We start from the raw sequence: 26658 nt of genomic DNA on the forward strand, positions 1-26658 counted from the left end.
CTTTTCTCAAATTCAGCATGTCCATAACTGAACTCATCTGCCGGTGTAAGCCTCTTCTCTACCTGCAGTCATCCCCATCTCAGCTGAGGGCAGCTCCTTCCAGTCGCTCACCAAAAATCTTGAGGTCATTCTTGACCGCTCTTTCTTCATACACCATATTCAATCTGTCAGGAAATCCTATTGGCTCACCTTCAAAACATATCCAGGATCTAACCACTTTTCAGCACATCCTCCGCCCCACAGAGGTAGCAGCCACCATCGCCTCTTGGCTGGATGATGGCCTCCCTGACCCAACCCTCAACCCCTTGCAGGCTACTTCCAATATAGCAGGTAAAAACCAAAAAAAAAAAAAAAAAAAAAAACCCATTGCCATCGAGTCAATTCTGATTCATAGTGATCCTATAGGACAGAAGAGAACTGCCCCACAGGGTTTCCAAGGAGCAGGTGGTGGATTCGAACTGCCAACCTTTTGGTCAGCGACCAAACGCCTAACCACAGCACCACCAGAGCTCCATAGCAGCTAGAAGGATCCTTTTAAAATGTAAGGCAGAGCAGATGCCTCTTCTGCTCAGAGCTCTTTGGAGGGTCCCCATTTTCACTGAAATCAAAGCCAAAGAAAGTCCTGACAACAGTCCACATGACCTGCCCCCCCCACCCCCCATTACTTCTCAAGGCTCATTTTCCTCTCTCTCTGTTGGGTCTCTTTGGTCTCTTGGTAGGTACACTCCTACCTGAGAGCTTCTAGAGTGAGGAGCTCTCCTGCCCCAGGTGCCCACTGCCAGAACTTCACTGCCTCACTGCCTTCGAATCCTCACTCACCTGTCACTGTGTCAACAAGCCTACCCTCACTACCCTATTCAGGACTGCATCCCACCCCCAGCCCACCTGGTACTCTCAATCCCTTTACGCTGCCCTACTTTTTCTTCTTCCATAACATTTATCGCTTTCCAGCATAATTTACTTCTTTACAGTGTTTATTATATATCGTCCTCATTCCCTCCTCCCTCCCTCCATCACACACACATAGAATATAAGCTCCGTAGGGCATGGGCCTTTGTCTATTTTGTTCTCTAAAGGAGCTCCAGTGCTTAGAACAGTGCCTGGGACATAGACGGCCCTCAATAAATACCTGTTGAGTGGAATTACTGAATTGAAGTCTAAGCCATTTGAGTACTTTTTGAACTTGTAAATTGTATTTTTGCTTACTAGAAATAATTAGAGAGTGGCTAAGAAGAAATATGAAGCCATTACAGAGACTGGAAACCCAAGCAGTCTCTTACCATCCTTTGCATATGCCACACAGTACACGGTGTCTTTGTGTGCCTTTAGAGGCTGAAGTAAGGTGCCATCAGAGGTGTCATAAACCTGGCAAAAAGAGGCAAAAAAAGTACAGATAATCCGTTTGGCATCCATTAGTCAGATTTCCTGCAGGATTGCTGCTTCTATTTTTGTTTTTCTAACACAACATTTGTCAACATTCTACGTTTGTCTCAAATAGAAACTGCAATGAGAATCCAGAAAGAATGTGGCTTAAAGTTCGGTAATCCAAGAAGTGGCAGTCCCAATTCTATGCACCGTGGCCAGGAGTGAGCCCACAATCCTTGAGAAACAAAAGGTCAATTGCTCTGTGCAACTTCTCCACAGCAGCACTCATTCTTATGTATGAATGTGCATATATGACCACCCAAGGCCAGTCCTCCCAAATAAGGCCAGTGTATAAAGGGAGCCAGCTAGCCCTACCCTCTAATATCAGCACCACAGAGACGTTTCCTACTTGCTGCCAAGAATTTGAAAGTCACAGATCTGGGCTGTGGGTTTACAAATAGGAGGGAGTTATAAAATCCAGCTGTAAATGTGGATTTAGGATATTGTGTAACATCTATAAGTATGTGGAGATTGAAAAATCACACCATCTGAGAAATCAAGGAGAAACCCTCCAAAACAGAGTGCTGGAGATGGTGACCTATAAAGAAAAACTAAAAGGATGTGGACTGTTTACCCTGGAGAGAAGAAGTCTGCAGAACAACTTAACAGTGGTTTTGAAATTATGTAGTTACCATACAGAGGATGGAGGTTAGTCAGGCTGCACATCTAGAGACAACAGCGAGAGGAAGTGGACTTACGCAGGAGGAAGGAGAGAGTACAAGAAGGTTTTTAGGTCAAACGCAAAGAGCTCCCTGAAATTTACTTTTATGCACTAGAATAGGTTCCAGAGGGAGGTTATGTTCTCTGAAAATATGAAAAATTGGATGCATCCATCTGGGATTGTTTTAGACAGGCCAATGCCTAAAAGTTGAGGTCAGGCTATCTGGCTTCTCAAGGAGGGAGCCCCTTTAGTACTGTGGCTTGAATTTTTCAGGGAGACAAAATGTGAACTGACACCGGCCTAGTTTCAAAGGCATCTTGATTAATTGTTTTCAACTTTTTCATGGGTGTCTCAAAGTAAAAGGGGAAGATTAATGACCACAACGGAGGTATTATTCACAGGTTCCTATCTGATAGACAGTTTAGTTACCTAGTTTAAATAGCCCATTTCCTTCCCCATTAAAAAGTAATGACTAGTTTTTCCGCCTTGCCTCTTTTTATCTCAAAAGAAAAAAGGGGTCAAATTTCAGAGTACTTACAAGAGGGTGGGGGGAAAAAAAAGCACTTAAAAGGGAAACTCAGACAAAATCCTACCAGTAATCTGTTTCCTGCAGCCAAAATCAGTTGGGTTCCATCAGGCTTAAACGCGAGGTCATAGACACTAAACAGGAGACAAGACAAAAGGGCAATTAGGAACCAAAATTACGAGGTCTGCTAATGGTCAGGAAAGAAAACTTTATTTTCATTGTGAAACACTGTATATACCAGGGAGAAAAATAATGGCTAAGAATTGCATTTGAGTGCAAATTCTATTCAACTGCCACACCTTGGGAGCCCATTTAATCATGATCCACTCAGCTATGTGCCCCAATTCCTACTCGTGCAGAAGCCAGACGCCAGAAATGATCCAATGGGTCAAAAGTGGAGGGCACTAACTCTTCTAACAGTACCATTAGGGCTCGACTATGTGAGGGCCAGCAAATCCACATGTCTCTAAAAAATTGGTCATGTATTAAAGTACTGTTGCTATTTCCAATTTATCAGATACTTATTGACTGCCTCTTAGGCACTAGGCACTAACAGCTACAAGATGAGTGAACCACAGTCCCTCCCAGCCTTCAAAGAAACTAAATCCAGTGGGAAGGTGTGAACTAGGCACATTCACAAAGAACTGCCATTTGCCATCAATTCTAAGGCATACCTTTTTTCACATTTTAACATCTCCAAGGTTCGGATGTGTCTTATAATTGACAGTGTGTCAGTTTAACTTTTTTTTTCTTAGTAGTATTTAAATTAGTGGTATTTTACAATCAAGTGCCCCTTAGGCTAGGCTTTAGAGGATACATTAAAGCATGCATTATAAGTTCCAAAGGAGGAAGACACAGCAATCTGATTTAGGGGGGAGGATCAGAAGAAAGGCTTCATGAAGAAAACGATATTTGAAATGGGTAGGAGGAGACTGGGTTGTTGTTAAGTGCCATTGAGTTGATTCCAACTCATAGACCATATATGACACAGTAGAGCTGCCCCATAGGGTTTTCTGGGCTGTAATCTTTATAGGAACAGATCGTCAGGTCTTTCCCCCATGGAAACGGTGGGTGGGTTTGAACCACCAACCTTCCAGTTAGCAGCCGAGAGCTTAACCATTGCGCCACCAGGGCATTTCAGGCAGAGAAGACAGAAGAAAAAGACGTAAAGGTGGGGAATAACAATCCAAATAATCAAATTTGACTGGAGCATTTGGTTACTTGCAAGGCAGTAGGGAGAGGTGAAGCTAGAAAGCCAGGCTGGAGCCATATTACAAAGATTCCGGAATATCCCAGGCAGATGATTTCATTAGTTCAGGTGGCCCTCGTAACAATGTGGCCACAGCACTGCCAAGAATTCACACTACCCATTTAGAGGAAGGCTCTCTTTCCGTCCATTCTGGAGGAAGGCCCTCATCTCTTTTCAGCTTCTGTCCCTCAGTTCCTTGGTGATCTCCATGTGGCTTGGCATTTCTCCTCCCCCAACTGTGCGTACTTGCTTCTTGCTTAATCTGCTTTTGTATTTCAAAAGAGATTGATTTAAGACACATTCTCCACTAATGGAGCCCTGGTGGCACAGTGTTGAGAGCAACAGGAAGCTACGGCTGCTAACCACAAGGTCAGCAGTTCGAATCTACCAGCCACTCCTTGGAAACCCTATGGAGCTGTTCTACTCTGTCCTATAGGGTCACTATGAGTCAGAATCAACTGGATGGCAACTGGTTTGGTTTCTACACTAATATTACCTCATTAACATAACAAAGAAAACCCATTTCCAAATGGGATTATAACCACAGGTATAAAAATAAAAAATAAACCCATTGCCCTCGAGTCCACTTTGACTCACAGCAACCCTATAGAACAGAGTGGAACTGTCCCATAGGGTTTCTAAGGCTGTAATCTTTACAGAAGCAGACTGCCACATCTTTCTCCTGCGGAGCAGCTGGTGGGTTCAAACTGCCAACCTTTTGGTTAGCAGCCAAGTGCTTAACCATTGTACCACCAGGGCTCCTTAAGCACAGGTATAAGGGTTAGGATTTATAACATATTTTGGGGCGACAGTATTCAATCCATAACACCCTTGGTACTTCAGTAATACTTATGCCTAACATTTATTGAACACATTTATTTACTGTGTGTGCCAGGTACACTTTAAATGCTTTATACGTATCAACTCATTCGACCCTTTGTTGTTGTCATTAGTTGCCCTTTAGTCAGCTCCAACTCATAGTGACTTTATGTATAACAGAATGAAAAGGTGCTGGGTCCTGTGCCATCCTCATAATCGTAGCATTTAACCCTTACAACCGCATACTTTGCAGATGAGAAAACCTAGGTAGAGAGAAGTTAAATAACTTGCCCAGGAATAATGTGCTACAAAGTAGAGATAGAGCCAGGGTTCAAACCCAGGCAGCCTGGCTCCAGAGCTCATGCTCTAACCATTGTGCTTTGTGGCCTTCATTACTGTTATTATTAGCATATTCCACAGTTTACAAATTGGCAAGTTTCCATACCTTATCAACAACAACAAAAAGGTATTTATCATCTATTCAAGGTATTACAGTGTGATACATAGAACTCAGAAAGTTTTTGATATGGGGTCCCTTAACCTCAGATGCTCCCTTTAATAAAAATAATTCTTCACATGTATTCAACAGTTAAACAGTTTTTAAAGTTTGAACTTACATTATCTCATTTGAACCTTACAATAACATAATGAAGCAGACAGGGCAGGCCCCCACTGGTTCTTTTTTATTGATAAGTACAGAGAGGCAAGGTGTTTGTCTAATGTCATACTGCTGGTGGATGGAGAAGTTGGAAAAAGGGACATGGGTACCTCCTTTCCAGTTGGGCATCCTTCTTGACAGACGCAACTCCAGCGTTATGGATTGAATTATGTCTCTTAAAACTGTGTGTCAACCTGGCTAGGACATGATTCCCAGTATTGTGTGGTAGTCTGCCATTTTGTGATCTGATGTGATTATCCTATGTATTGTAAATTCTAACCTCTATGATTTTAACGAGGCAGGATTACAGGTAGTTATGTTAATTAGACAGCTCAATATACAGGATTAGGTTGTATTTTGAGTCAATCCGTTTTGAGATATAAAAGAGAGAAGCAAGCAGAGAGGTGAGGGACCTCATGCTATTAAGAAAGAAGCAAGTGGTGAGGAGCGCGTCCTCTGGACCCGGGGTCCCTTGTGCTGAGAAGCTCCTAGAGCAGGGGAAAACTGATGACAAGGACCTTCCGCCAGAACTGAAAGACAGAAAGACTCCCCCTAGAGCTGGCACCCTGAATTCTGACTTCTAGCCTCCTAGGCTGTGGAAGCATAAATTTCTGTTGGTTAAAGCCATCCACTTGTGGTATTTCTGTTACAGCAGCACTACATAACTAAGACTAGATAATTAAGTCCTGAGTTCTTCAGCTCCCTTACTGTATGTGGTAAAGGCCTGGGACTTCGTTGTTTCTTAGGCTTTCTGTCTTTGAGCCTGGAGGACAATGTCCTTGGCATAGTTCACATTCTGAGTAGCAGCAAGGTGACAGAGTAAAAAGCAGATGCAACCTGGGGCCAGAAGAGCTGGCCTCCTATCTTAGCGTAAGTTCTCACCTGCAAAGCACAGATAGAAAGCTGCCCTCCTACCTCACAGGGTGGATGTGGAAGCATGGAAGATGGCCACAGCTGCCTTTACAAAGTCTGGCACTGTGAGTTGATATGTTGGGCGTATTAGATTTTGGCAGCAGCTACAGCTGCTAACCAAAAGGTCGGCAGTTCGAATCCACCAGGTGCTCCTTGGAAACTGTATGGGGTAGTTCTATTCTGTCCTATAGGGTCGCTATGAGTCAGAATTGACTCGATGGCAATGGGTTTGGTTTTTTTGGTTTGGTACCTCTTTTATAGTCATTCTTGGCTGTGTGGCTCCCTTTCTGTCCTATACATATCTGGCCTCATCAAAATGGTTCCTGTGTGGCCTATTCTTCATTTTGGGTTGAATTATCAGAAAATCAATTCTGAGTGTCTCATTTGCGCCAAGCCTGAACTACTTTCCCCGTACATGAAAATTCACTTTCTTTGAATTTCTGAAAATACACGTCAAATTTGCCCTCATCTAAACTTGCTGTACTTAGAATCTCTACAATTGAATTTAGCTCCTAATTATAGTCTTCTATGTTTTACATTGTTTTATATACTGTCCTGTCCCCTTAATTGTAATCACATGCAATTTGAGAGCAAGGGACCATGTTTTATATATTTAGGGACCCACAGAGCATGGCATTGTCCTAGGTACACAATGACAAACTAAAAAGATTTCTTCTTGAACCCCTTGAACTCTAATTACATATAAGATCACAGAAACTCAGAATTGGAGAGGATCCTAGATGGCACATAGTCCAATTTCCTAATCAGGGCAGGAATTCCTACAGATGGTCATTGTCTTGGTTATCCAGCGTCACTATAACAGAAATACCACAAGTGGGTGCCTTTAACAAACAAATTTATTTTCTCACAGTTTAGGAGGCTAGAAGTCCAAATTCAGGGTGCCAGCTCTGGGGAAGGCTTTTTCTCTGTCAGCTCTGGAGGAAGGTCTTTGTCTCTTCTGAGCTTCTGCTCTTGAGTGCTCTTCGTGTGGCTTAGCATGTGTCTTCCCCATCTTTGCTTGCTAGCTTGCGTTTAATCTTTTTTATATTTCAGAAGAGACGGATTCAAGATATACTCTATACTAATCCTGTCTCATTAACATAACATAGACAACCCATTCCCAAATGGGATTATAACCACAGGCATAGAGGTTAGGATTCACAACACATATTTTGAGGGGACACAGTTCAATCTATAACAGTCATCCAGCCGCTGCTGGGGAGCTCACTCATCTGCAAGCAGTCTGTCCTACTGTAGGGTGCCTTTCTCTCTCCAACTGCCCCATGTCTTTACTAAAGACACAGCATCAGTTTCCTTTGCAGAGACAGTGGGTGAGTCCTGCCAATTGTCCTCTGCCAACCCTGTGCCCACCCCACTGTAAAGTGAAAGCCCAAGATGCTTCTGCAAACTCTGCACACATTCTGACCCTGCCCCACTTACTTGCTGTGAAATCTTAGACAAATTTAAGTCTCAGTTTCTTTATTTACAATGGAATAACAATTCCCACCTCACAGGGGTGTGTGGAGAATAGACGAGATAATGCAAGTAAACACTGTCTGGCCCACAGCAAGTACTCAGTAAATACTAGCTACTGCGGATGAAAGAGTAGATGCTATAACTGTATAAGGCGGATTAGTCTAATGAGGCATCATGGCTGAGAGGACGCTATAGTAGCACTTTTAAGGATGAGTTCAGAGAAGAATCAGAAAGCATTTGGGTAGGGCCTTTGAGCAGACAAATGGAGTTTTGGGCTGAACTGAAAAAGCATAAATTTAAATGTTACCAAGCATGAGGGGAGAGGGTAAAGAGGACCACATTAGTGAAATGTACAAACTGACATGGAAGATAAGTGGGATTCACTCTAAGTTAATGAGAAGTAGAGAAGCAGGATGACAGTAGGGCTTGAAAAAGGGAATTCCTGCTGTGGTATGAGGTTAGACTGGAGGCAAAAAACAGCGGACCAGGAGACAGTAGCTAATTCAGTTGGGGAGGACTAATTAATCTTTAACATCTGGGATGTTTGAGTTCTATTGTTTTTCTTTTTCTTTTTTTAGTATTTTGTTTTGTCTCAACTGGGCTGTCAGCTGGCCTGTCTAGCTGCCATCAGGATTGCTGGCCTATAGGACTCCAACACCCCCTACTCTATTAGGTTGTTTCATACTGGTAATGGGCCAAAAAACCAGATAACCAATCCTCATTCATCATTCATTCACTCACTTATTCATTCGCACATCCATCCACCAAATAATAACGACCACCACTGATGTGACTAAGCTCTGGAATAATTTAAGAATAAATAAGACACAGCCATTGTTTATTTTAAGGGGTTTATAGACTCCTAGGATGAACAGATTCACAAATAACTATTACACTTGACAGGCTCAAAGTGCCACAAAGAGGAATGAACAAAGTGCTATGCCAGGGGTTGAAAACTGGGAGCAATTTAGGCTGCGTGTGGCCAGCAAACATTTTACTTGGCCCAGTGTTTTAATTTGGTTGTTGTTGTTTTTAAATTACGTGCCAACATTTAAAACTGAGGCTATTTCATAGAAGAATCCAGATTCCCAGCTTCCGCTGAAAACAGGAAGATCTGGGCACACTAGGCCAAATTCCTGTGTGGTAGCGATTGGCAGGAGCTGAGCAGCAGCTGCCCCTTTCAGGCAGAGCAGGGCCACTCCAGTTAGTCACACTGCTTGCCACTCCCCATTACTCTCTGACAGCAAAGACAAATTTTCAGTTGTCGGTTACCACCAGCTTCTGCCATTTATACTTTCATAATAGAGTTAAAAGTAAACAAATAAAGTTTTTTTTGCTCAAATCATTATCAAAAGTATGAAGTAAAAAAATAAACTGACAGGACTATGTGTTTCAAGAAAAGTGGGATGTAGAAACAGAACAGTCCTAGGAAAAACAGACAATCCTTTGTGTTTAAGACGCAAATAAAAACCCACCCACTGCCGTCGAGTTGATTCTGACTCATAGCGACCCTCTGGGACAGAGTAGGACTGTCCATAGACTTTCCAAGGAGCGCCTGGCGGATTTGAATTGCTGACCTCTTGGTTAGCAGCCGTAGCACTTTACCACTACGCCACCAGGGTTTCCAAGTCACAAATAAACATCTCCCATGTATGTTGCCTGCCTGACTCCTCCAAGTATTTGTAACCTCTGTAACACCAGAAAAAATTAAAGTAGTGATTAAGAGCAATAGTTTTGGAGTCTGGAAGACCTGAGTTGAAAGCTGGTTCTACCACTTACTGTGTGACCTTGGTAAATTATTTATCCTCTCTGTGCTTCAATTTCCTCATATGTAAAATAGAGGCAGTCAGTGTACCTACCTCAGAGGGCTGTTGCGAAGTGGCAGTGAAATAAAGGGTATGAAATTAGTAGGCTAGCACTTGGCATGTAGTTGGACTGAACTATTACTAGTACAGAGCACAAAAGAAAGAGCCTCCATTTCACCAGAAAAGGAGCAAAGGGAGCCTGAAAGGATTAGGACTTCCGTGTGAGATGAGGAATGATGACATGCTTTACACAGGGAAAAGACTAAGCAAAGACAGGAATAGCAAGTATCGTGTCCCAGGGCCCAAAACAGAGGCTTCATGATGAAGCTGAAAAGATCGTCTAGGAAGATCGTGGCAGTCAGGCTGAGAACTATCCAGTAAGTCAGTATTTCCCAAAATGTACTGTTGTGTGATGTATTTAGGTGATACACTTGAGACAGAACCCCCATAGTGCTGTATTCTTTACCTGACTTCCTCCCCTACAGTGTTGTATTGCAAAATCTTTCCTTTGCTGGGCTCCCCCACCCTCAGCTTTGCATTTGAATCCTGCTTTTGTGTACAGGTTATACGTAAACCCCATTGCGCCTGTGTAATATGATCAAGAATGTTGCTGATGTAACTTCTGCAAACTCCCTATTTGTAAGCCCTTTTAAAAGTAACCTCCCTGCCCACCCTTGGTGAGCACTTTTGGCAACAGTAAGCTCCAACTGACTCCATCTTCCTTATACAAAGAAATAAAGGTGCCTTTTTGTTCTCCCAGAAACCCTGGTGGAGTAGTGGTTAAGTGCTACTGCTGCTAGCCAAAAGGTAAGCAGTTCGAGTTCACCAGGCACTCCTTGGAAACTATGGGGCAGTTCTACTCAGTCCTATGGGGTCACTATGAGTCGAAATCGACTCAATGGCAATGGGTTTGGTTTGGTTTTTGGTTTGTTCTGCCACCTTGGTCTCACGTTTATTGGCCAGTACAAGTCACACGGAGTAAGGACCTGGGGTTTCTACCTGGTAACCAACTGAATCGGACATTAAATAACATTAAATCACATGGTGAGAAAGTAATTTTCTTTCAAATCTCTTCCAAACCTTCTAATTAAGTACAAGAGACAGTCTGGGTTGAATGCCATTTATTCATCAAGGCACCTCTCTGACAATATTAGGAGTCCCTTGGTGATGCAAACGGCTAAGCATTCAACTACTAGCTGAAAGGCTGGCGCTTGGAACGTATCCAGAGGCGCCTCGAAAGACAGGCCTGGCCATCTGCTTCCGAAAGGTCACAGCCTTGAAGACCCTGCTCTGCAACACTTGGGGTCACCATGTGTCAGAATCACTGGGCAGCAACCAAAAACAACTGACATTACTTGCCAATCTCTGGCTTTAGAGATACTAGACCTCGGGCTTAAAGGCTCCCCGGTAACAATATCTAGGTACAACTTATTGCCATTGTTCTGTTTCTCCCTGCTCTTAGCTGTATAGCTATCTTACATTCAGATACGGAGTTAGAAAATTTCCTTGTAAAATCATATTTAAGGGAAAGTGAGACGATTTTAAAAAATTAATTAATTAAAAGACAATTACAAAAGCGTCAAGTAAACAAGAGAATGGGTAACATGCGGATATGGCACAAAGATTCAGGAAACACCGTGGTGGGTGTAAAATGGGTCTAGGAAGGATTGAAAGGAACAGAACCAGATTGTGATTACGCATAAAACCCCCGATCAGGCCACTACCGCACGTGTGGTACATCCCTTTGCCCCCTCTCCAAGCCTGTTTCTCCACCTGCAAAAAGGGGGCGGGGGGTGACCTTGCAGTCTCCCAGACCCAGGGTTCAGTGTCCCTCAGCCCAGGCCGCAGGCCCGTTGCCCTTGGCAACCACGGTGCTTGCCACAAGGGCTCCTGCCATCCCCGCCGGGGCTCGGCCTCCCTCTCCTCCCACACGCCCCTCTCCTCACCACTGCTCGGCTTTATCTCTCCACGTCAACACGGCCCTCATCGCGGCTTCCCTCTCGCCTCGGGCCCCTCCTCCCCGCCTCAGCAACAGGCCCCACTCCGAGAGCCTCTTTGGCTACCTGCGCTACCCCTGGCAACGCACATGCGCGGTCAGCTAGGTGCGAGGGAGAGGCTTTCGAATGCGCATGTCTAAACGAGAGGGCTGGAAAACGAGCAAAACAGAAGCGGGAACGGGAGCCTAGAAGACGCATGCGCAAAGAGGACGCGCACGATTAGCTGAGGCGGGAGGGGGCGGTGCGTCTTCTTCGATGAAAGATTTGATTGGCTGAGCCGTGGAAAATGGCGGCTGCGAGTGAGGGGGTGGCGGGAAAGCAGCTGTTGCGTCTGACAGACTCGCTTCCTTCAGCTTTTGGTTTCAACCTAGAACACTGAAGTGAGAGGACTCTCCCGTCTTACTCCGCCCGGCTCTCGGCCAGGCCCTGGAGACATCCCGGTTGCGGAGCTGCTCCCGTCGCTGCAGCCGGAGCTTGCTCGAGGAGCACGGCTGGAATGGAGAGTTTGAGCGTGGGGGACTGCGGAGCTGACCCCTCAGTCACCTCAAGTGAGCGCCTAGTCCCGGACCGGCCGTGTGACCTCCGGCAAGTTATTATCCCCTTTCGGGCCTCAGTTTCACCACCTGTAAAATGGGAGGGGTGTGGGCCTTTCTAACCTTGACATTCTAGGTTCGACAAAGACCTCGAGGCTCAGAGATGTAGTACCTAGGAGTGAGGGCTGGAGCGCAGGTACTCCTCCGGTGGGGTCAGCCCTCTTTCCTTCCCCAAAACAACTAGGGAGCTGGGAGAAGCAGGGAGGTTTTGTGGTGCAAGGAGAGATCTGCATGAGCTGGAGCATCTCAGGAAGACCTTGGGGGAGCTGGACCTAGATTGTGTATTGTCTTCTTGAACATCCAGGGGCGCCCCAGGAATGGCTCTATGAGAAGTAACAGGAAGGAAACCACAGTCATTTATTGAGCACTCGTATGTGTGTGGTACGGGGCTCAGATGATTTACGTACTTTTTTCAAATTTTCATCCTCAGGGTGAAGGAGATACTACCTCATTTGTTACAGATGTAGAAACGAGGCTTTGAGAGATTAAGTAACTTGCTCTTGAACACACAGCTAGCAAGTGGCAGAGCTGGGATTTGAGCCCAGTCTGTTGACCTCAACGTTTGTGTTGTTTTCACCAGGTTTTGCTTTCCGTATTTCTAAAATTGTGAACTATGTGATTTCATCAGCTCTCACCCAGCGCCCAGAAGGTGTTTAACCCTAAATTAAGCCAGAAGACCTTGATTCTGATTCTAGTTAGTCACTAGGTCTTGCTTTTTTCCTCCTATTTTTAGAAAAGCAGTTGGACAAGATGATCTCTGTAGACCTATCCAACTTTAAAAATGTATGGTTTAGTGATTAGGATACACCCTACTGAAGTTTTTGAATAATAGTATAGGGGGGAGAAGTAGTAAACCAAGATTTCATAGACCTGGGTTATGGTGTCAGTTTTGTAAGTAACCTTCCTGTTACTCAGTTTTATTAACAAAATGAGAATAATCTGTATCCTGACTACCTCATAAAGTTATCATGAGGATCAGCACTGAAGATTTGAAAATCAAAAATGATTTAGCTTTTACAGAGTTAATGACGTCTGATGAAAGTGATGGACACTCTTTCCCAGAAAAATGCACACATATCAAATTTTTACTTCACTTATTTAGGGAGGAGAGTGTCTCACTGACTTTTTTAAGCAATTCTGTTGATCCCGGGTTAAGAGCTCCGATGTTGGTTCATATTCTTAAACTTATGCCAGGTATCACCAGAAATCTTTATAAAAGTCTTATTCAGTGATTAACCAAGAAAAGTTTTTAGCAAGTAACTTGAGCTTTTCTTTGTGCAGATAATTCCAACTCTTTTTAACCCACGTTAAGGGACAGAAATCTGAAAATAGCTTGTTCATAGCACCAGGGTAGTCCATAAAAAAAAACCATTGCAATCGAGTCAATGTCAACTCATAGCAACCCTGTAGGACAGACCAGAACTGCCCCATATGGTTTCCAGGGAGATGCTGGTGGATTAGAACTGCTGACCCTTTGGTTAGCAGCCACAGCTCTTAACCACTATGCCACCAGGGTTTCCAGACTACACCATACTGACTTTAATCTCACATTTTATTTAAATAATCCATATTTTTATATGCTTCCTACCCTGTCATAGACTGAAACTGAATAAACAGCGGAAAATAAGTTTTAAATAAGCTGATCACTTAAACTTTGTTTTTCAGTGAGGAAGATGTCACTCTGGGATCAGAAAGTGTAAGAGAAGATGAGAAATCAACAGTGATAAAAAGCAGCAGTGAGTGTAGTCCCCTGCTCCGAGAACCCCTTGCTTCTGCTCAGTTTAGTGGTACTGCAGTGACGGAATGCCCTAACTCTGTCCCCTGTGGTTGGGAAAGAGTTGTGAAGCAAAGGTTATCTGGGAAAACAGCAGGAAGATTCGATGTACATTTTATCAGGTGAGCACGCAACGTGGTAAAGGTAGCATAGCCGAATATGTTTTTTCTACACATGTAGGAGGGTAGCATAGCAGGAGTCTTGGTTTATTTATATTTTTACCATAAAATCATTGTGATTTCTATTTCTTCAGTGTCACTGGTTAGTTATATCAAGTGATTTAGGAACAATTACATACATTTTGTCCCTCCTACTCTGAGGGTGAGGGTGCTTAAGTTATATTTATAAAATTATTTTGTACTATCATGGAAGAAACCCTGTAAAAGTACCATTTTACCACCACTGTTTATTTTAAATGACAAATGCAATATCCATGTCAACATATGGAAATTATTAATTAGAAATCTGAAATATAGTCCAATTCTTTTTAAAAGTTATTTTTATTTACTAGCAATAAATTTGCTTTAATATCATTTTCTAGCCCTGAAGGACTGAAGTTCAGATCCAAAAGATCACTTGTTAACTATCTTCACAAAAATGGAGAAACTTCTCTTAAGCCAGAAGATTTCGATTTTACCGTACTTTCTAAAAGGGACATCAAATCAAAATGTAAAGATTGTAGCGTAACAGCTCTCACATCCCAAGTGCAAAAGGAAAGTAACAATTCAAACCGGAACCTCAGGACACGACGGGGGCCACACGGTCGTTCAGAATTGCCAGATAGCAGAGGACTGTCTAATCTTACTTCCAATCATTTGTCTTTGAAAGAAGATGATGCGGTTAATGATGTTAACTCCAGAAAGGTTAGAAAATCAAAAGGAAAGGTAACTATTTTGAAAGGAATTCAAATTAAGAAAATTAAAACAGGGCGTTGGAAGAGTCTTTCAGATTCTGTTCAAAGTAATAGAAAAAGAGAATCTGTGTACAATGAAGCAGATGTTGAAGGTGAGCCTGTTTCCCAAGAGAGTCAGCTTGATAGAACTCACTGCACTTCCGATGTCAAAGCAAGTGATGAGACCCTCATTGTGACAAATGAAGAAAAGAGGCTTGTAAAGGAGAAATCATTGCAACCTGAATCAGATTTTGATTTTGAAAAAATAACCTCTAGCAGCATAAACAAATTATGTCTGACCAAAGAAGCAGAACACAGCAAGAAATGTGAGACTACCTTTTTAGACTCTGAGGAAATCAGAACCGAAGTAGAAGTTGGAGAGAGGAAGAAACATTTGCATGTTGACATTTTAGAATGTGACTCTGGGATGGACAACAGCAGCTCACCAGCCGAGAAAAACTTTACTTCTGTGAAAAAATTTCAAGGTATTCGTTGCTTTAAAATGCTATTAACCATTGTATGATGAGGACTTTTCCTCTGGATCTTGTGTCATGCCTCTACACAGTTAGGATGTGTGAATACAGCCAAGAAATGGGGCCAAATATCATATATTCTAGTAGTCGATCCTGATATCTTGTCTAACTGAACTATGTATGAGCTGTCCAGCTGATTCAAGTCCTTTCCCATGGCAGAGAGGAATTCAGCTGGATTCAACCTAGATGTCCCCAGCAAAGGAGAGTTGTATGATTAACAGCTGCAGCCATCTCCCTGGCGCGGCATCTGGGACTCTTCTTCTCAACAGAGCTTTCCCCTCTTCCCGTCCTCTTTCTAGCCAGTAATGTTAAGACTTTAAGGAAAATTAAAAGACTACTTGTGAAAAGATTTAGGGAGGATGCCTTTTATACATAGACTGGTCAGTGTCTTCTCCTGTACCCCTCCTGTTACTTACTGCTGATACGTGACTTCTAATTTAATTTTGCATATTATATCATTGTGATTTTTATCTTCAATTATAATGTAATGCTTCTCTAAAATGCTTTAGAGCTCTAAATAATTCAAAACTGTAATCCCATAGTTCATCTATTATTTGTAATATGCTCTTAATACAGAGTTGAGAGTTTAGCAGTTTTGCTTTTATGATACCTCAGTGAATAAGTGATAAAAAGGAGACCTTTGGAGCAGCCCTGTATTAGTTATTCATTATGCCATTATGATATAATGAATAACTCCTTTAAAGAATAGTAATTTTACTTAAAATCCTGTGGGGAGACAGCCTGCACAAATTGGTAGAGCAGGGGGTTACAACTTAATTCCTGCTCTTAAACCCAACCATGATTTTATGTCTTTTCTGTCCCCAGACTTTCTCTACCTTTATAGAAGATGGCCGTATGCATCTAGGAAATGCATAAGAATGAAGTCTCTCCTTAAAGACTTGGAGCTTCTTAAGTAAAGTTTTGAGGCTTACATATATTTATTATGAGTATGGGCAAATTAAATATTAAAAAGTCCTTTTGCAACTAAAATGGGAGTGTCCTTTTCATCCCATACATAAAGAAGTTGAGTTCTCATCATAAGATGAAATGTCCTTAAGTTAATAGGTATCCAGTGGAATAGTAGAGAGTTTCCCATTGGCTTAGCTAGAAATTGCCAAATAAACTGAGCTTAGGTTTCCTAGGAATAAAAGGCTAGTTAGTCATTATTTGTAGGACCCCACAGAGAAAATGATGAGTGAGTAAGAGCAGTTTCCTTTATTCTGTTTTTTACCTTCTACTGGGCTTTACCTGTTGAAACTGGAATAGCAAAAAAACCACTAGACTAACCTGGAGATCTGCATTCTTATCTCAGTCAGTTGTCAATCCCAGTATCATTTTGAGATGGTTGTTTAATTTCTAAGTCTTCGTTTCTTCATGTATACAGTGGAGGTAACAGCACTCATTAGTCCTGTTTGCCACATCAAAAATGTTATAAGGTAAAATGAGAAGTGAACAAGATGATGTCAGGCTACACAAATGTAAGATATTGTTAGCTGATATTCAAATTTAGAGGGTATGATATTTTTTATTTATTTTTATGGCTAAATGGAGTATTAACGGATGATTTTAGAAACTTGGGAAATCTGATAATGTTTTTCAGATAGTCTTTGTTGAATTAATGGAGCATCCCAGTAGATAGTAGTCATAGGTATCCCAGGGCCCAAATCTAATCAGAAGCGCTTAGATTTTTCTGCAGGTTCTGTATTGTCTGCATCCCTTTTTTGATTACTGTGGAAGTGTTCCCTGTAGAAATTTTGAAAAATATGGAAAATTAAAGAAGAAAATAAAAATCACTGCTCAATAACAACGATTATACCATTTTGGTTTATTTTATTCTAATCTCTATAGCTATATATTTTTCTTCTTTGTTATAGAATTTGGATTATACAGTGAAACCTGTGAGAGCCGAAACTTGACGGGACTGCCTTGTTTTTCTGGGTCTTGCAAATTTTCGCCTTTGACAGGGTGCAGTGCAGTCTTACCACCTTTCTGTCACTCCTTTTAGTGGAAAATATTTGTGTTTTCCTTCTCTGGTATGTTTCTGCCTTCCACAGGTTCCAGGTTTCACAGGTTTTACTGTATGTAGAATCTTACCTTTTTACTTAAAAGTTAATGACATGGGAAAATACTCATGATGTAGTTACAAAAATATTTTAATGATCACATTGTACGGTCACCATAATTTTGAATATTCCATATTTCCAATTTTTCAATACTGTGAACACTGAACATAAATCATTGAGAACTAGTATAACAGTGATGGTAAAGGCATGGCCTCAGTAGCCGGGCTGCCTGGATTTGAATTTCAGCTCTGACACTCACTAGCTATGTGACCTTGGACAAGTAACTTCACTTTTCTGTACCTCAATTTCCTTATCTGTAATGTGGAGATAAAAGAGTATCAACCTCATAGGTCATTAGTAGAATTAAGTGGCTTAACTTATGTAAAGTGCCTGGCACATACTAAATGCTTTGTAAGTAGTGGTATTATTATTTTGTTATTATTTAGCCTATAGTTAGGCTAAACCATCTGGTCTATGAACAGTATTCACTCTTCCTTTTCAGAAGACACACCTGTTCCACGAACACAAGTAGAAAAAAGGAAAACAAGCCTGTATTTTTCCAGCAAATATAACAAAGAAGGTATTGCTTTCTCAATCAGAAAATCAGATGTTAAATCCATTTGAGGTGTTCATTTCTGACGCGGTACATTTGTTTAGCTCTTAGCCCCCCAAGACGAAAAGCCTTTAAGAAGTGGACACCTCCTCGGTCACCTTTTAATCTCGTTCAGGAAACACTTTTTCATGATCCGTGGAAACTCCTCATAGCGACTATATTTCTCAATCGAACCTCAGGTTTGTGGATTCTTTTAATCTTTGTCCTAGTGGAGCCTGTGTGATGAAGGGGAAAGAGCAATGAATTGATTAGGAGCCCTGGTTCAAGTTCAGTTTTGAGTCTGTGTGACCTTGGGTAGGGCCTTCCCCTTTTGGTCCTCAAACTCTTCACCTATGAGAAAATTAGATGACATCCCAGAGCCTTTTTAGCATTAAGGGGCAGATTTCTCATTTATTTTCTACTTCTAAGTTAGTTTTGGTTATCAATGAAAATCAGTCATTTAGCATTCCTCCACCCTCTGCCACGTGTAAAAGCACTTTTTCATTGAATGCTTTCTCTAATGTCGTTGACATCTGGTGTTGTATATCCTTTTACACTGGTTAGCTGATAAGCTAATTCTTTAAAAACTAGTATCGTACAAGATCAGGTTTCAGCATATTTTGGACTATTAGCCACATAGACTAGTGGTATCGGTTTTTTACCCTGAAAGTAATTGCTGGTTCAAGTAATAGCTTACATTGGTGGTTAAAAAAAAAAGAAAACCTGTATGAGATGATGGGTAAGTACCTGAACCTAAAATCATCCCAACTGGAGGCTTATAATCATACAGTTATTTTTTCTTCCCAGGCAAAATGGCAATACCTGTGCTTTGGAAGTTTCTGGAGAAGTACCCTTCAGCCGAGGTGGCAAGAACAGCAGACTGGAGAGATGTGTCAGAACTACTTAAACCTCTTGGTCTCTACGATCTTCGAGCAAAGACCATTGTCAAGTTCTCAGGTACCTTCCTGAATAACCAAAAGAGAAAACATCAGCTGTGCCTTTTTAAGAGAGCCACACCATGAAATTCAACGTCCTCATGTGCTGCATTAAGAGAGGTCATTTAGCTGAAGCGCTGAAGGCATTTAAAAACTGCCTGCTTACACCAACCACAGCCTCCCACAGACCCAGGCAATAAATATTTGCCCAGCACTGGGTCAGGCCATGTTGGCAGAATTAAGGGGAGAAGTCAGTGAAGTCAAAAGCCCAGTTCTTGACCTCAAGGACATTACCTCCATCTCGTTAGCACAGCACAGAATAATGGTTAGTAAGGGCCAGGTGAGTTCAGACAGGAGTGCTGTCACTCTGCGGCTGTTGGGAAAGATTCTTTCCTGTCCCTTTCTACGGTTCTCTCTATCCTGTTCCCCGTTATCACACATAGAGAGAAGGTATCTTTCTAGAGGCTGACGTGATATATGGGATATTGTATTCTTCAGATGAATATCTGACAAAGCAGTGGAAGTATCCCATTGAGCTTCATGGAATTGGTAAATATGGCAACGACTCTTACCGAATTTTTTGCATCGATGAATGGAAGCAGGTGAGGCCCAGTCCCAGCCATAATATATCCAGCACATTTTGTTTGAAGCAAAATATGTCCACCATTATAGTGAAAACTATTTCTTAGACATGTCTCAACCAATTTTGTTCCCAGCTTGAGGAGCAGCGGGTGGCATGGGGTTATTGGCACCAGGGAGAGAATCCATAGACACCTGCAAACCTCTGGACATGGTTTCTGACTGACCTCGAGTGATTTGGTCACTTCTGGCCCTCTTTCTTTCCCCACTCATGTCTAAGCCCTGAAGGGTTTTTGTCCTGTCATTGTCATACTAGCCTTCAAGAGTCACCACTATAACAAAGCATGCATTTTTGGGCTTGGAATGTGTGCTTGTCGGATTCTCAAACTATGTTTGTGGTAACTGGGTCATACTTCAGCTACCCATTCCATTGAGTATGCTTAGCCCACAGGCATCCTGGTGGGATCTGGCAGCTGATGGGTGCTGCTAGGTGGCCTGGTCCATGGCCTTCTAAGTCTGACTCACACTAAAGCCTCTGCTAGTACGTCTGGCCAAGTCTGGCCTGAAAGCCTGTGTGCCAGTCCCTGCCCCTCCATTTATTTTGACCTGAGCAATCCATTTAACTTTTCAGGGTCTATAGCCTCCTTCTGGAAAATGGGGTATTAATATTTGACTCATATCATCACTACCCCACCCCACATCCTGGGCCATAGTGAGGATCAGCACTAACTGGAAAGTACTTTGTAAACTGTAAAGAATTACATTAGTATAAGGCATAATTTTAAACATTCATGAATCCCATTAGGTTAAAGGTTATCATTTTCAGGTATATTATCGTAATGTACTGTTCCCCACCATAACTTTAAAAATCCAATTTAAAAATGTATTTCTGACCAACTTACGTAAGGCCACTGTCTCCTAATGTGTCGTATTTCTTCCAGGTACACCCTGAAGACCATAAGTTAAATAAGTATCATGACTGGCTTTGGGAAAATCATGAAAAATTAAGTCTGTTTTAAAACTCTTCCAAGTTTGCAAACTTATATGCATTGCTTTTTAACCTGGATTCTGAAGAGCTCCACTAAAGCCCTGCCAGCTACCTCCCCCAGCAGAGATTTTAGTCAGCCCAGTGGAAGTCAGCTTGTGTCCGCTTAGTGTGTGTGCCACCTGTGGGTCTTTTGTTACTGAATGGGCCAGACCTTGTCTGGGGAATTTTTTTTTTTTTTTTTTAATAAATTATTATTTGACAATAATCCTAAAAATATAACTTTTCCAGTATTGGAATGTGATGTGAAGGTGGAAAAACTTTCCTAAGCTATCAATAATACAAAGCAAATTTCTATCAACCCTGCTAGAGGAAAGATTCAGCTTTCTGTTCTCTTTCTATAGAAATTGGTACTACACAATTGATACATGAAGAAGCAATCAGAGTTTGCAGCCGAACATGTAAGAGAAAAAGTATTATGGGATGTATTAGGCAGTTAATTAATAAAAATATTTTAAAAAGAAACTCATTGGGGGAGAGCAATTAGGAGTGTATAACAAGGCATATATAAATTTTTGTATGAGAGACTGACTTGATTTGTAAACTTCCACTTAAAGAACAATAAAAATTAATTAAAAAAAAAAAAAGATTATATCCTAGAAAAAAGAAACCAACTTTTCAAAGAATAATAAGGTTGTTTGAACATTACATGTTCTTGACGAGTCCACACTGGCTTTGAGGAACCAGAGAGGTGACCTAGCATCCGTGTGATAACCTATAGTGAGCATCTGCTGGCCGCTCAGTTTCAGCTCCCAGCTTGCGGCCCATGCCTTTTACCCTCTTCCCTTCCTGAGAACGTGGGCATTTACCCACCTTTCATCTTCCAACTGGAGGACAGGACATTTCATGTTTTATGCCATTTTTATTGCTGATACTATGATGTTATAGCTCAAATCCCAAAACATTTACCTTAGAAAGAGCTCGCTAAATTGCGCCAAAAAAAAATTATTAAGTTTCAATTACCAATTGCTACTTTAAGATACATTTTGGAAATTAAATTAATTGGAAAAATGAAAAATAAGTAGTTAGGGAAACTACCTTTGTAGTAGGGTGGTATGGGAACCAAATCGGATGCCAAGCAATGCAGGGCTAGTCGGTTGGTTCCACTTTAATGAGCAAGTTTCCATTTTTGAAGAGGGACGGATTTTGACCAGAAAACAGGAAAGCTGGTCACCCCTACGCCTCAAAGTAAACATCCACTTCATCATATTCCATCACATTTTTATTTAACAAATATCAAAGTAGCAATCACTAAGTGCACAGCTCTGTGCTGGTGAGGGGACAAAGATGAAGGCTGTAGAGACCCTCACAGGAACAGAGAGGCACATAATGGGAAGGACAAAAGGAGCAAGGTGTGGGGATGAGATGTCCAAATGTGGCAGCTAAAAGTGTAGCAGATTGATGTCAGTAACGTTGAATTGGCATAAGTTGTGTGATAGATACATTTACAACAACAACAATAACAAAATAGCTGCTGAGACTGCTTATGTACAGCCCGAAACCTCACAGGATTTAGTTCCTCAGTGTCATGGATTGAATTATGTCCCCCCAAAAAATGTATGTATCAACTTGGTTAGGCCTTGATTCCTAGTATTCTGTGGTTGTCCTCCATTTTGTGATTGTAATTTTATGTTAAAGAGGATTTGGATGGGCATCTAATACCCTTGGAAACCCTGGTGGCATAGTGTTTAAGTGCTACGGCTGCTAGCCAAAAGGTTGTAGGAATCCACCAGGTGCTCCTTGGAAACTATATGGGGCAGTTCTGCTCTGTCCTATAGGGTCGCTATGAGTCGGAATCAACTCAATGGCAGCAGGTTTGGGGTTTTTTGGTTTGGTAATACTCTTACCAGGTCACATCCTGGATCCAGTGTAAAGGGAGTTTCCCTGGGGTGTGGCCTGTACCACCTTTTATCTCTCAAGAGGTGAAAGGGAAGCAAGCATAAAGTTGGGGACCTCATACCAAGAAAGCAGCGCCAGGAGCAGAGCATGTCCTTTGGACCCAGGGTCCCTGTGCCTGAGAAGCTCCTCAACCAGGGGAAGATTGAGGACAAGGACCTTCCTCCAGAGCCAATAGAGAGAGAGAGCCTTCTGGAGCCAACACCCTGAATTTGGACTTGCAGCCTACTAGACTATGAGAAAATAAATATCTCTTTGTTAAAGCCATCTGCTTGTGGTATTTCTGTTATAGCAGCACTAGATGACTGAGACACTTGGTTTGGAGGTTTAGGTCATGGTTTCATGGGACACCCCAGTTAATTGGCCTAATGATGTGTTTAGTGCTTCTGTTCTACCTCCTAGTACATTGTGTAGTGCCTGGAGTCTTAAAAGCTTGCAAGCAGCCATTCAAAGCACAATAATTGATCTCTCTTCACCTGGAGCAACAGAGGAAGCAGGAGAGCCAGGAATAGGAGGAGCATGTGGAATGTGTGGCTAACTGCCTCCATGAACAACTGCCTCCTTTGCTATGAGACCAGAAGAATTGGATGGTGCCTGGCTACTATTAGCGAACAGTTTGATCAAATTCCGTAGAAGAATCTGATTAAAAGGGGGAAAATGCAGAACAGAATCTCAAATTCTCGTGAACTCCCTGAGGACTGGATGAATCCCTGAAACTATTGCCCTGAGATAATCTTTAAAACTGAAACAAAAAATATTCCCTGAAGTCTTCTTAAAACCAAACAATAGTTTAGCAGTTTAAAAAAAGTCTGCCTTGAGCGTTATGTTCTTTTAAGAACTATCATATGGGATCAAAGTGACAATAGCAACTTGGAAGATAGAAATGTTAGGGGGCAGTGAGTTTATGTTAATGGGGGAGGAACAACTTGGAAAAGGGTGAGAATGGTTGCACAACTTGAATGTAACCAGTGTCACTGGATTGTACGTGTAGGAATGGTTGAATCGGTGTATCTTTTGCTATGTATATTCTAAGCAACAACAAAGTTTAATAATAATAATAGGACTTCTGAAATCCTGGGCCACAACTGGGGATCAGAGGGGCAGGGCAAGCTCACCAAGCTTAGGGCATCAGGTGTGGCTGGGTTGCAGGACCTGCTGTCAAATTCCCTTCTGCCAGCATCTGCATCAGGAGGTGCCCTGTGTGGACATGGGAGGTGAGCTCAGACCAGAGCCAGGTGCCTCAGGTTCCAGTCCTAGCTCTTCCCCTTAACTGCAGATGAAGTTCCCTGACCTCAGTACCTGTTTGCTCATCTCTTTAAACCCTGCCTCACAGGGTTATTGTGATTATAAAGTTAATACATGTAAAGTGTTTAAAATGGTGCCCGACTTACAAGAGATACATCAATGTGGCCCATTGTCTAAAATAGGGGCAGGCTGAGGGATTGCCTCAGATTGTTGAAAGAGTCACTGAAGATAATGCATTTCAGTAAAGGCGGTGCCTTGCATAAATAAGGGCTCAAGTGTTTTTAAGTTGAGAGAAGATCCACATAACAAAATTCACCATTTTAACCATTTTTTGAATGTACAGTTCAGTAGTTTTTAATACATTCACAATGCTGTTCGCCGTCATGATTACCTAATCCCAGGACATTTCTAACACCACAAAAATAAACCACTCCCCATTCTCTTCTCCCCCAGCCCCCTGGCAACCACTAATCTTCAAGACATCTCAAACAAATGGAGTCATATCACATGGGGCTTCTTTTACTTAGCAAAACATTTTCAAGGTTCATCCACATTGTAGCATGTATCAACGCTTCATTCCTTTTTATAGCTAAATAATATTCCATTGTATTGAATATGCCACATTTTGTATACGCAGCCATCAGTTGATGGACATCTCAGGCATTTATTATTTATACTCCGATTCTTAGGTTCTGTAATTCCAAACCATGGCACCCTGTCATCTATTTGGCCACCACTCAGTTGGGTTCCTATAACTCTCTGAAGGAGGCAGGGCCTAGTTGGGTGGGAAAACAGGTGTAAAGGTGTGATGTAGAGACCTGCCAAATATCCTACTGAAAAAAACAGGGGTTTATGACTCCAGATTCAGGGACCGCTGGACCAAACTAAAATCCCGTCTTTCACCAAGCCCAGCTACTATACCCTAGGGGCTTCTCCCAGGATGGGGCTAAAGGAAACCCTATCAGCTGACGCGCGCCCGCCCCGCCCCGCCCCGCCCCGCCCCCCACCGGGAACGTCCACTCCCCGCCCCCGCGCGGCACGCAGCCAATCAGCACGGTCGACTCCGTTGTCATGGCAATCAGAATACTAGTTCGCGCAGAAAGTCTCAGTGCCTTCCGCAAAACTTGTAGTTAGGCTTTTTCTAGGGCCTCAGCACCCGCGCGCAAGCAAACACACACACAAACGTACACACAACGCATACATACACTCATCCTCATTTAGCGTCTGCTCCCAGCGCCGCGACCATGGACCGCTCCTTAGAAACGTACGAGGCGCTGCTCCTGTCGCTGCTCGGTAAGCTCCTGGGAAGCAACGGTTCCTCCAGGAAGCCCTCGGCCCCGTGCAGTCGTGTGAAAGCGGGGTGAGGGCAAGGACAGGGGCGGAGATCTCATTGTGCCGTCCCCTTCTCTTGGCAAGAGGTTGCGGGGGGTGGGGCGGGGGTAGAAGCAGGTCATGCTCATTTCTGAATTTCCACGACCGGACTGGAGGAGTGAAACCAGAGTGGGCCCAGAAAAGGTGGCCAGGCCCTCTGGCTTGCCCTCTGTTTCCGCTGGACTTCAATGTGTTAAGTCCTGGAGAGGAGGCATGGAGAAGAGCTTCCGTTCTCAAGCTTCTGTCGGCAACCTGCTGGGCGCCAAGCAGCTAGCAAAGCACCACAGCTTCAGAGGTGAAAGGGAGAGAGATAAACGGATAATTACAGAATAAGAAGGGTTGGATACTGGGTCTAGGGGTGGCCCAGGTAGCAAGAGGTCCACCGCATTAGGGGATGGAGAGGAACAGTTCATCCAAGCTCCTGGAGGAGATCTTTACACTGGGGCTTAAAGGAGAAAAAAGAGTTCTCTAAGCCAGAAGGGAAAGGAAAGGTATTCCAGGCCAAGGAAACAGCATACACCAGAGGCAAAGAGTGTCTTCAGGAAGCTGCTTGTAGTTTGAGAATATCGGGAGATAATGTTGGAGAGGTCAGAAGGGACCAAATCATGCAAGGTCTTGTAAGCCAGGAGAGGGGGAAACCACCGGGAGTGACGGGATGGGATTGGGAGCAGTCAGCAAATGTGGAGACTGAATAGGCAGACTCCGACCTGGAGGTGAGGAGATAAGGCCTGTCCCAAATGCCCAGGCCAAAGATGCTGGTTGGGGAGGAAGACGAGGACTGGAGGAACTTGGGGGCTGATTGGTTGAGGAACATGGGAGAAGCAATCAGAGGTGATGCTCACGTTGGTAGCTGGAGGTGCCTTTCACCAAGATAAGGAATCTACAGGGAGGACCACATTAGGTGGGGACAGGGCATGAAGACAAGTTCAGTCGTAGATTTGCAGAATTTGAGATCCTTTTGAGCCATCCAAGTGGAAATGTTTTAGGAGCAACTGGATGTAAAAAATTCTAGCTAGTTCCAAGTCAGAAATATTGGTATGGGTGTCCTCAGAATATAGAGGGTTATGGGAAACATGGGTGTGGAGGAGATTGTTTGAAAACCGAAGAGAGCCAGATGTAAGCCAAGAGAATGCCAACTTTTAATGGGTGGGCAGGAAAGAGGGGTCCCAAGAACAAGTGGCCAGAGAGGTAGGATGCACTTTAGGAAAGGATTTGAATTAGGACCAAGAGAGGGAAGAGTTTCAACAAAGAGTAAGTGGAGTTGTCCCTAGACTCCTGAAGGGCTTTCACAGAGAAGGGGGAACAAATGTGTTTTCTAGGGCATTGGTGGGGAGGACTAGGATCAAGGGGTAGAAATGCCAGGGTAATAAATTCTAACCCAATATAAGAAAGTATTTTCTAACAGTCAGAGTTAGGTGTCCACCGTGTTAAGTAAAGAGCTCCCCATGAAGGTGTGCAAATAAAATCTGTTGGGGGCATTATTGAAAGAGTTCCTGATCTGGGCAGGAGATTGGAGCAGTTGGCCTCTGAGAGCTTTCATCACTAGTCCCCAGGAAGCATTTGTACACAGTCTCTGCGCATAACTAAATGACGAAGGCCTCATTATAAGAGC

The 26658-nt window shown here is 42.9% G+C and overlaps 3 protein-coding genes and 1 long non-coding RNA gene across 14 annotated transcripts in view; 2 read left to right on the forward strand and 2 right to left on the reverse strand.

Moving 5' to 3' along the window:
* IFT122 (intraflagellar transport 122) overlaps window positions 1–11890 on the reverse strand; it is a 69664-nt gene extending 57774 nt beyond the window's left edge. For all 7 annotated transcript variants that reach the window (XM_064274856.1, XM_064274855.1, XM_064274854.1 and 4 more), the window contains exons 1-3: window positions 11478–11890; window positions 2680–2746; window positions 1281–1365 (exon numbers count right to left, since the gene is read on the reverse strand). In XM_064274856.1, coding sequence (XP_064130926.1) covers window positions 1281–1365; window positions 2680–2746; window positions 11478–11518 — 193 coding nt within the window. In that variant the 5' untranslated portion in view covers window positions 11519–11890. The remainder of the gene's footprint in view (window positions 1–1280; window positions 1366–2679; window positions 2747–11477) is intronic.
* A 5-nt stretch (window positions 11891–11895) lies between these two features.
* On the forward strand, window positions 11896–21121 carry MBD4 (methyl-CpG binding domain 4, DNA glycosylase). Its single transcript, XM_064274860.1, has 8 exons — window positions 11896–12117; window positions 13791–14017; window positions 14437–15272; window positions 17886–17963; window positions 18041–18175; window positions 18783–18932; window positions 19409–19512; window positions 20431–21121. The coding sequence occupies exons 1-8, from the start codon at window positions 12025–12027 to the stop codon at window positions 20506–20508; spliced, it is 1701 nt and encodes a 566-aa protein (XP_064130930.1). The 5' UTR covers window positions 11896–12024; the 3' UTR covers window positions 20509–21121.
* LOC135228492 (uncharacterized) lies at window positions 14853–24994 on the reverse strand. Of its 2 annotated transcripts, XR_010319046.1 has the most exons (4): window positions 24881–24994; window positions 23546–23627; window positions 18798–18940; window positions 14853–18211 (listed from the first exon to the last, which is right to left on the reverse strand). It is a non-coding gene; the product is annotated as an uncharacterized LOC135228492 (long non-coding RNA). The 2 variants fall into 2 exon arrangements; XR_010319047.1 differs by lacking the exon at window positions 23546–23627 and having other exon boundaries at window positions 24881–24992.
* Window positions 24763–26658, forward strand: part of EFCAB12 (EF-hand calcium binding domain 12) — a 30822-nt gene continuing 28926 nt past the window's right edge. For 2 of the 4 annotated variants that reach the window (XM_023547888.2, XM_023547889.2), the window contains exon 1: window positions 24764–24968. In XM_023547888.2, coding sequence (XP_023403656.2) covers window positions 24920–24968 — 49 coding nt within the window. In that variant the 5' untranslated portion in view covers window positions 24764–24919. Of the gene's footprint in view, window positions 24969–26658 lie in introns of all 4 variants that reach the window. The other 2 variants (XM_023547890.2, XM_010589952.3) reach the window with 2 other exon arrangements.

The sequence above is a fragment of the Loxodonta africana genome, chromosome 22 (genome assembly GCF_030014295.1).
Source record: "Loxodonta africana isolate mLoxAfr1 chromosome 22, mLoxAfr1.hap2, whole genome shotgun sequence".
NCBI lineage: Eukaryota > Metazoa > Chordata > Mammalia > Proboscidea > Elephantidae > Loxodonta > Loxodonta africana.

Coding starts and splice junctions, on each gene's coding strand:
- MBD4 (XM_064274860.1), top strand. CDS start 12,025: ATGGAGAGTTTGAGCGTGGGGGACTGCGGAGCTGACCCCTCAGTCACC. Junction 14,018..14,436: donor TTCGATGTACATTTTATCAG/GTGAGCACGCAA, acceptor ATCATTTTCTAG/CCCTGAAGGACTGAAGTTCA. Junction 18,933..19,408: donor GACCATTGTCAAGTTCTCAG/GTACCTTCCTGA, acceptor TGTATTCTTCAG/ATGAATATCTGACAAAGCAG.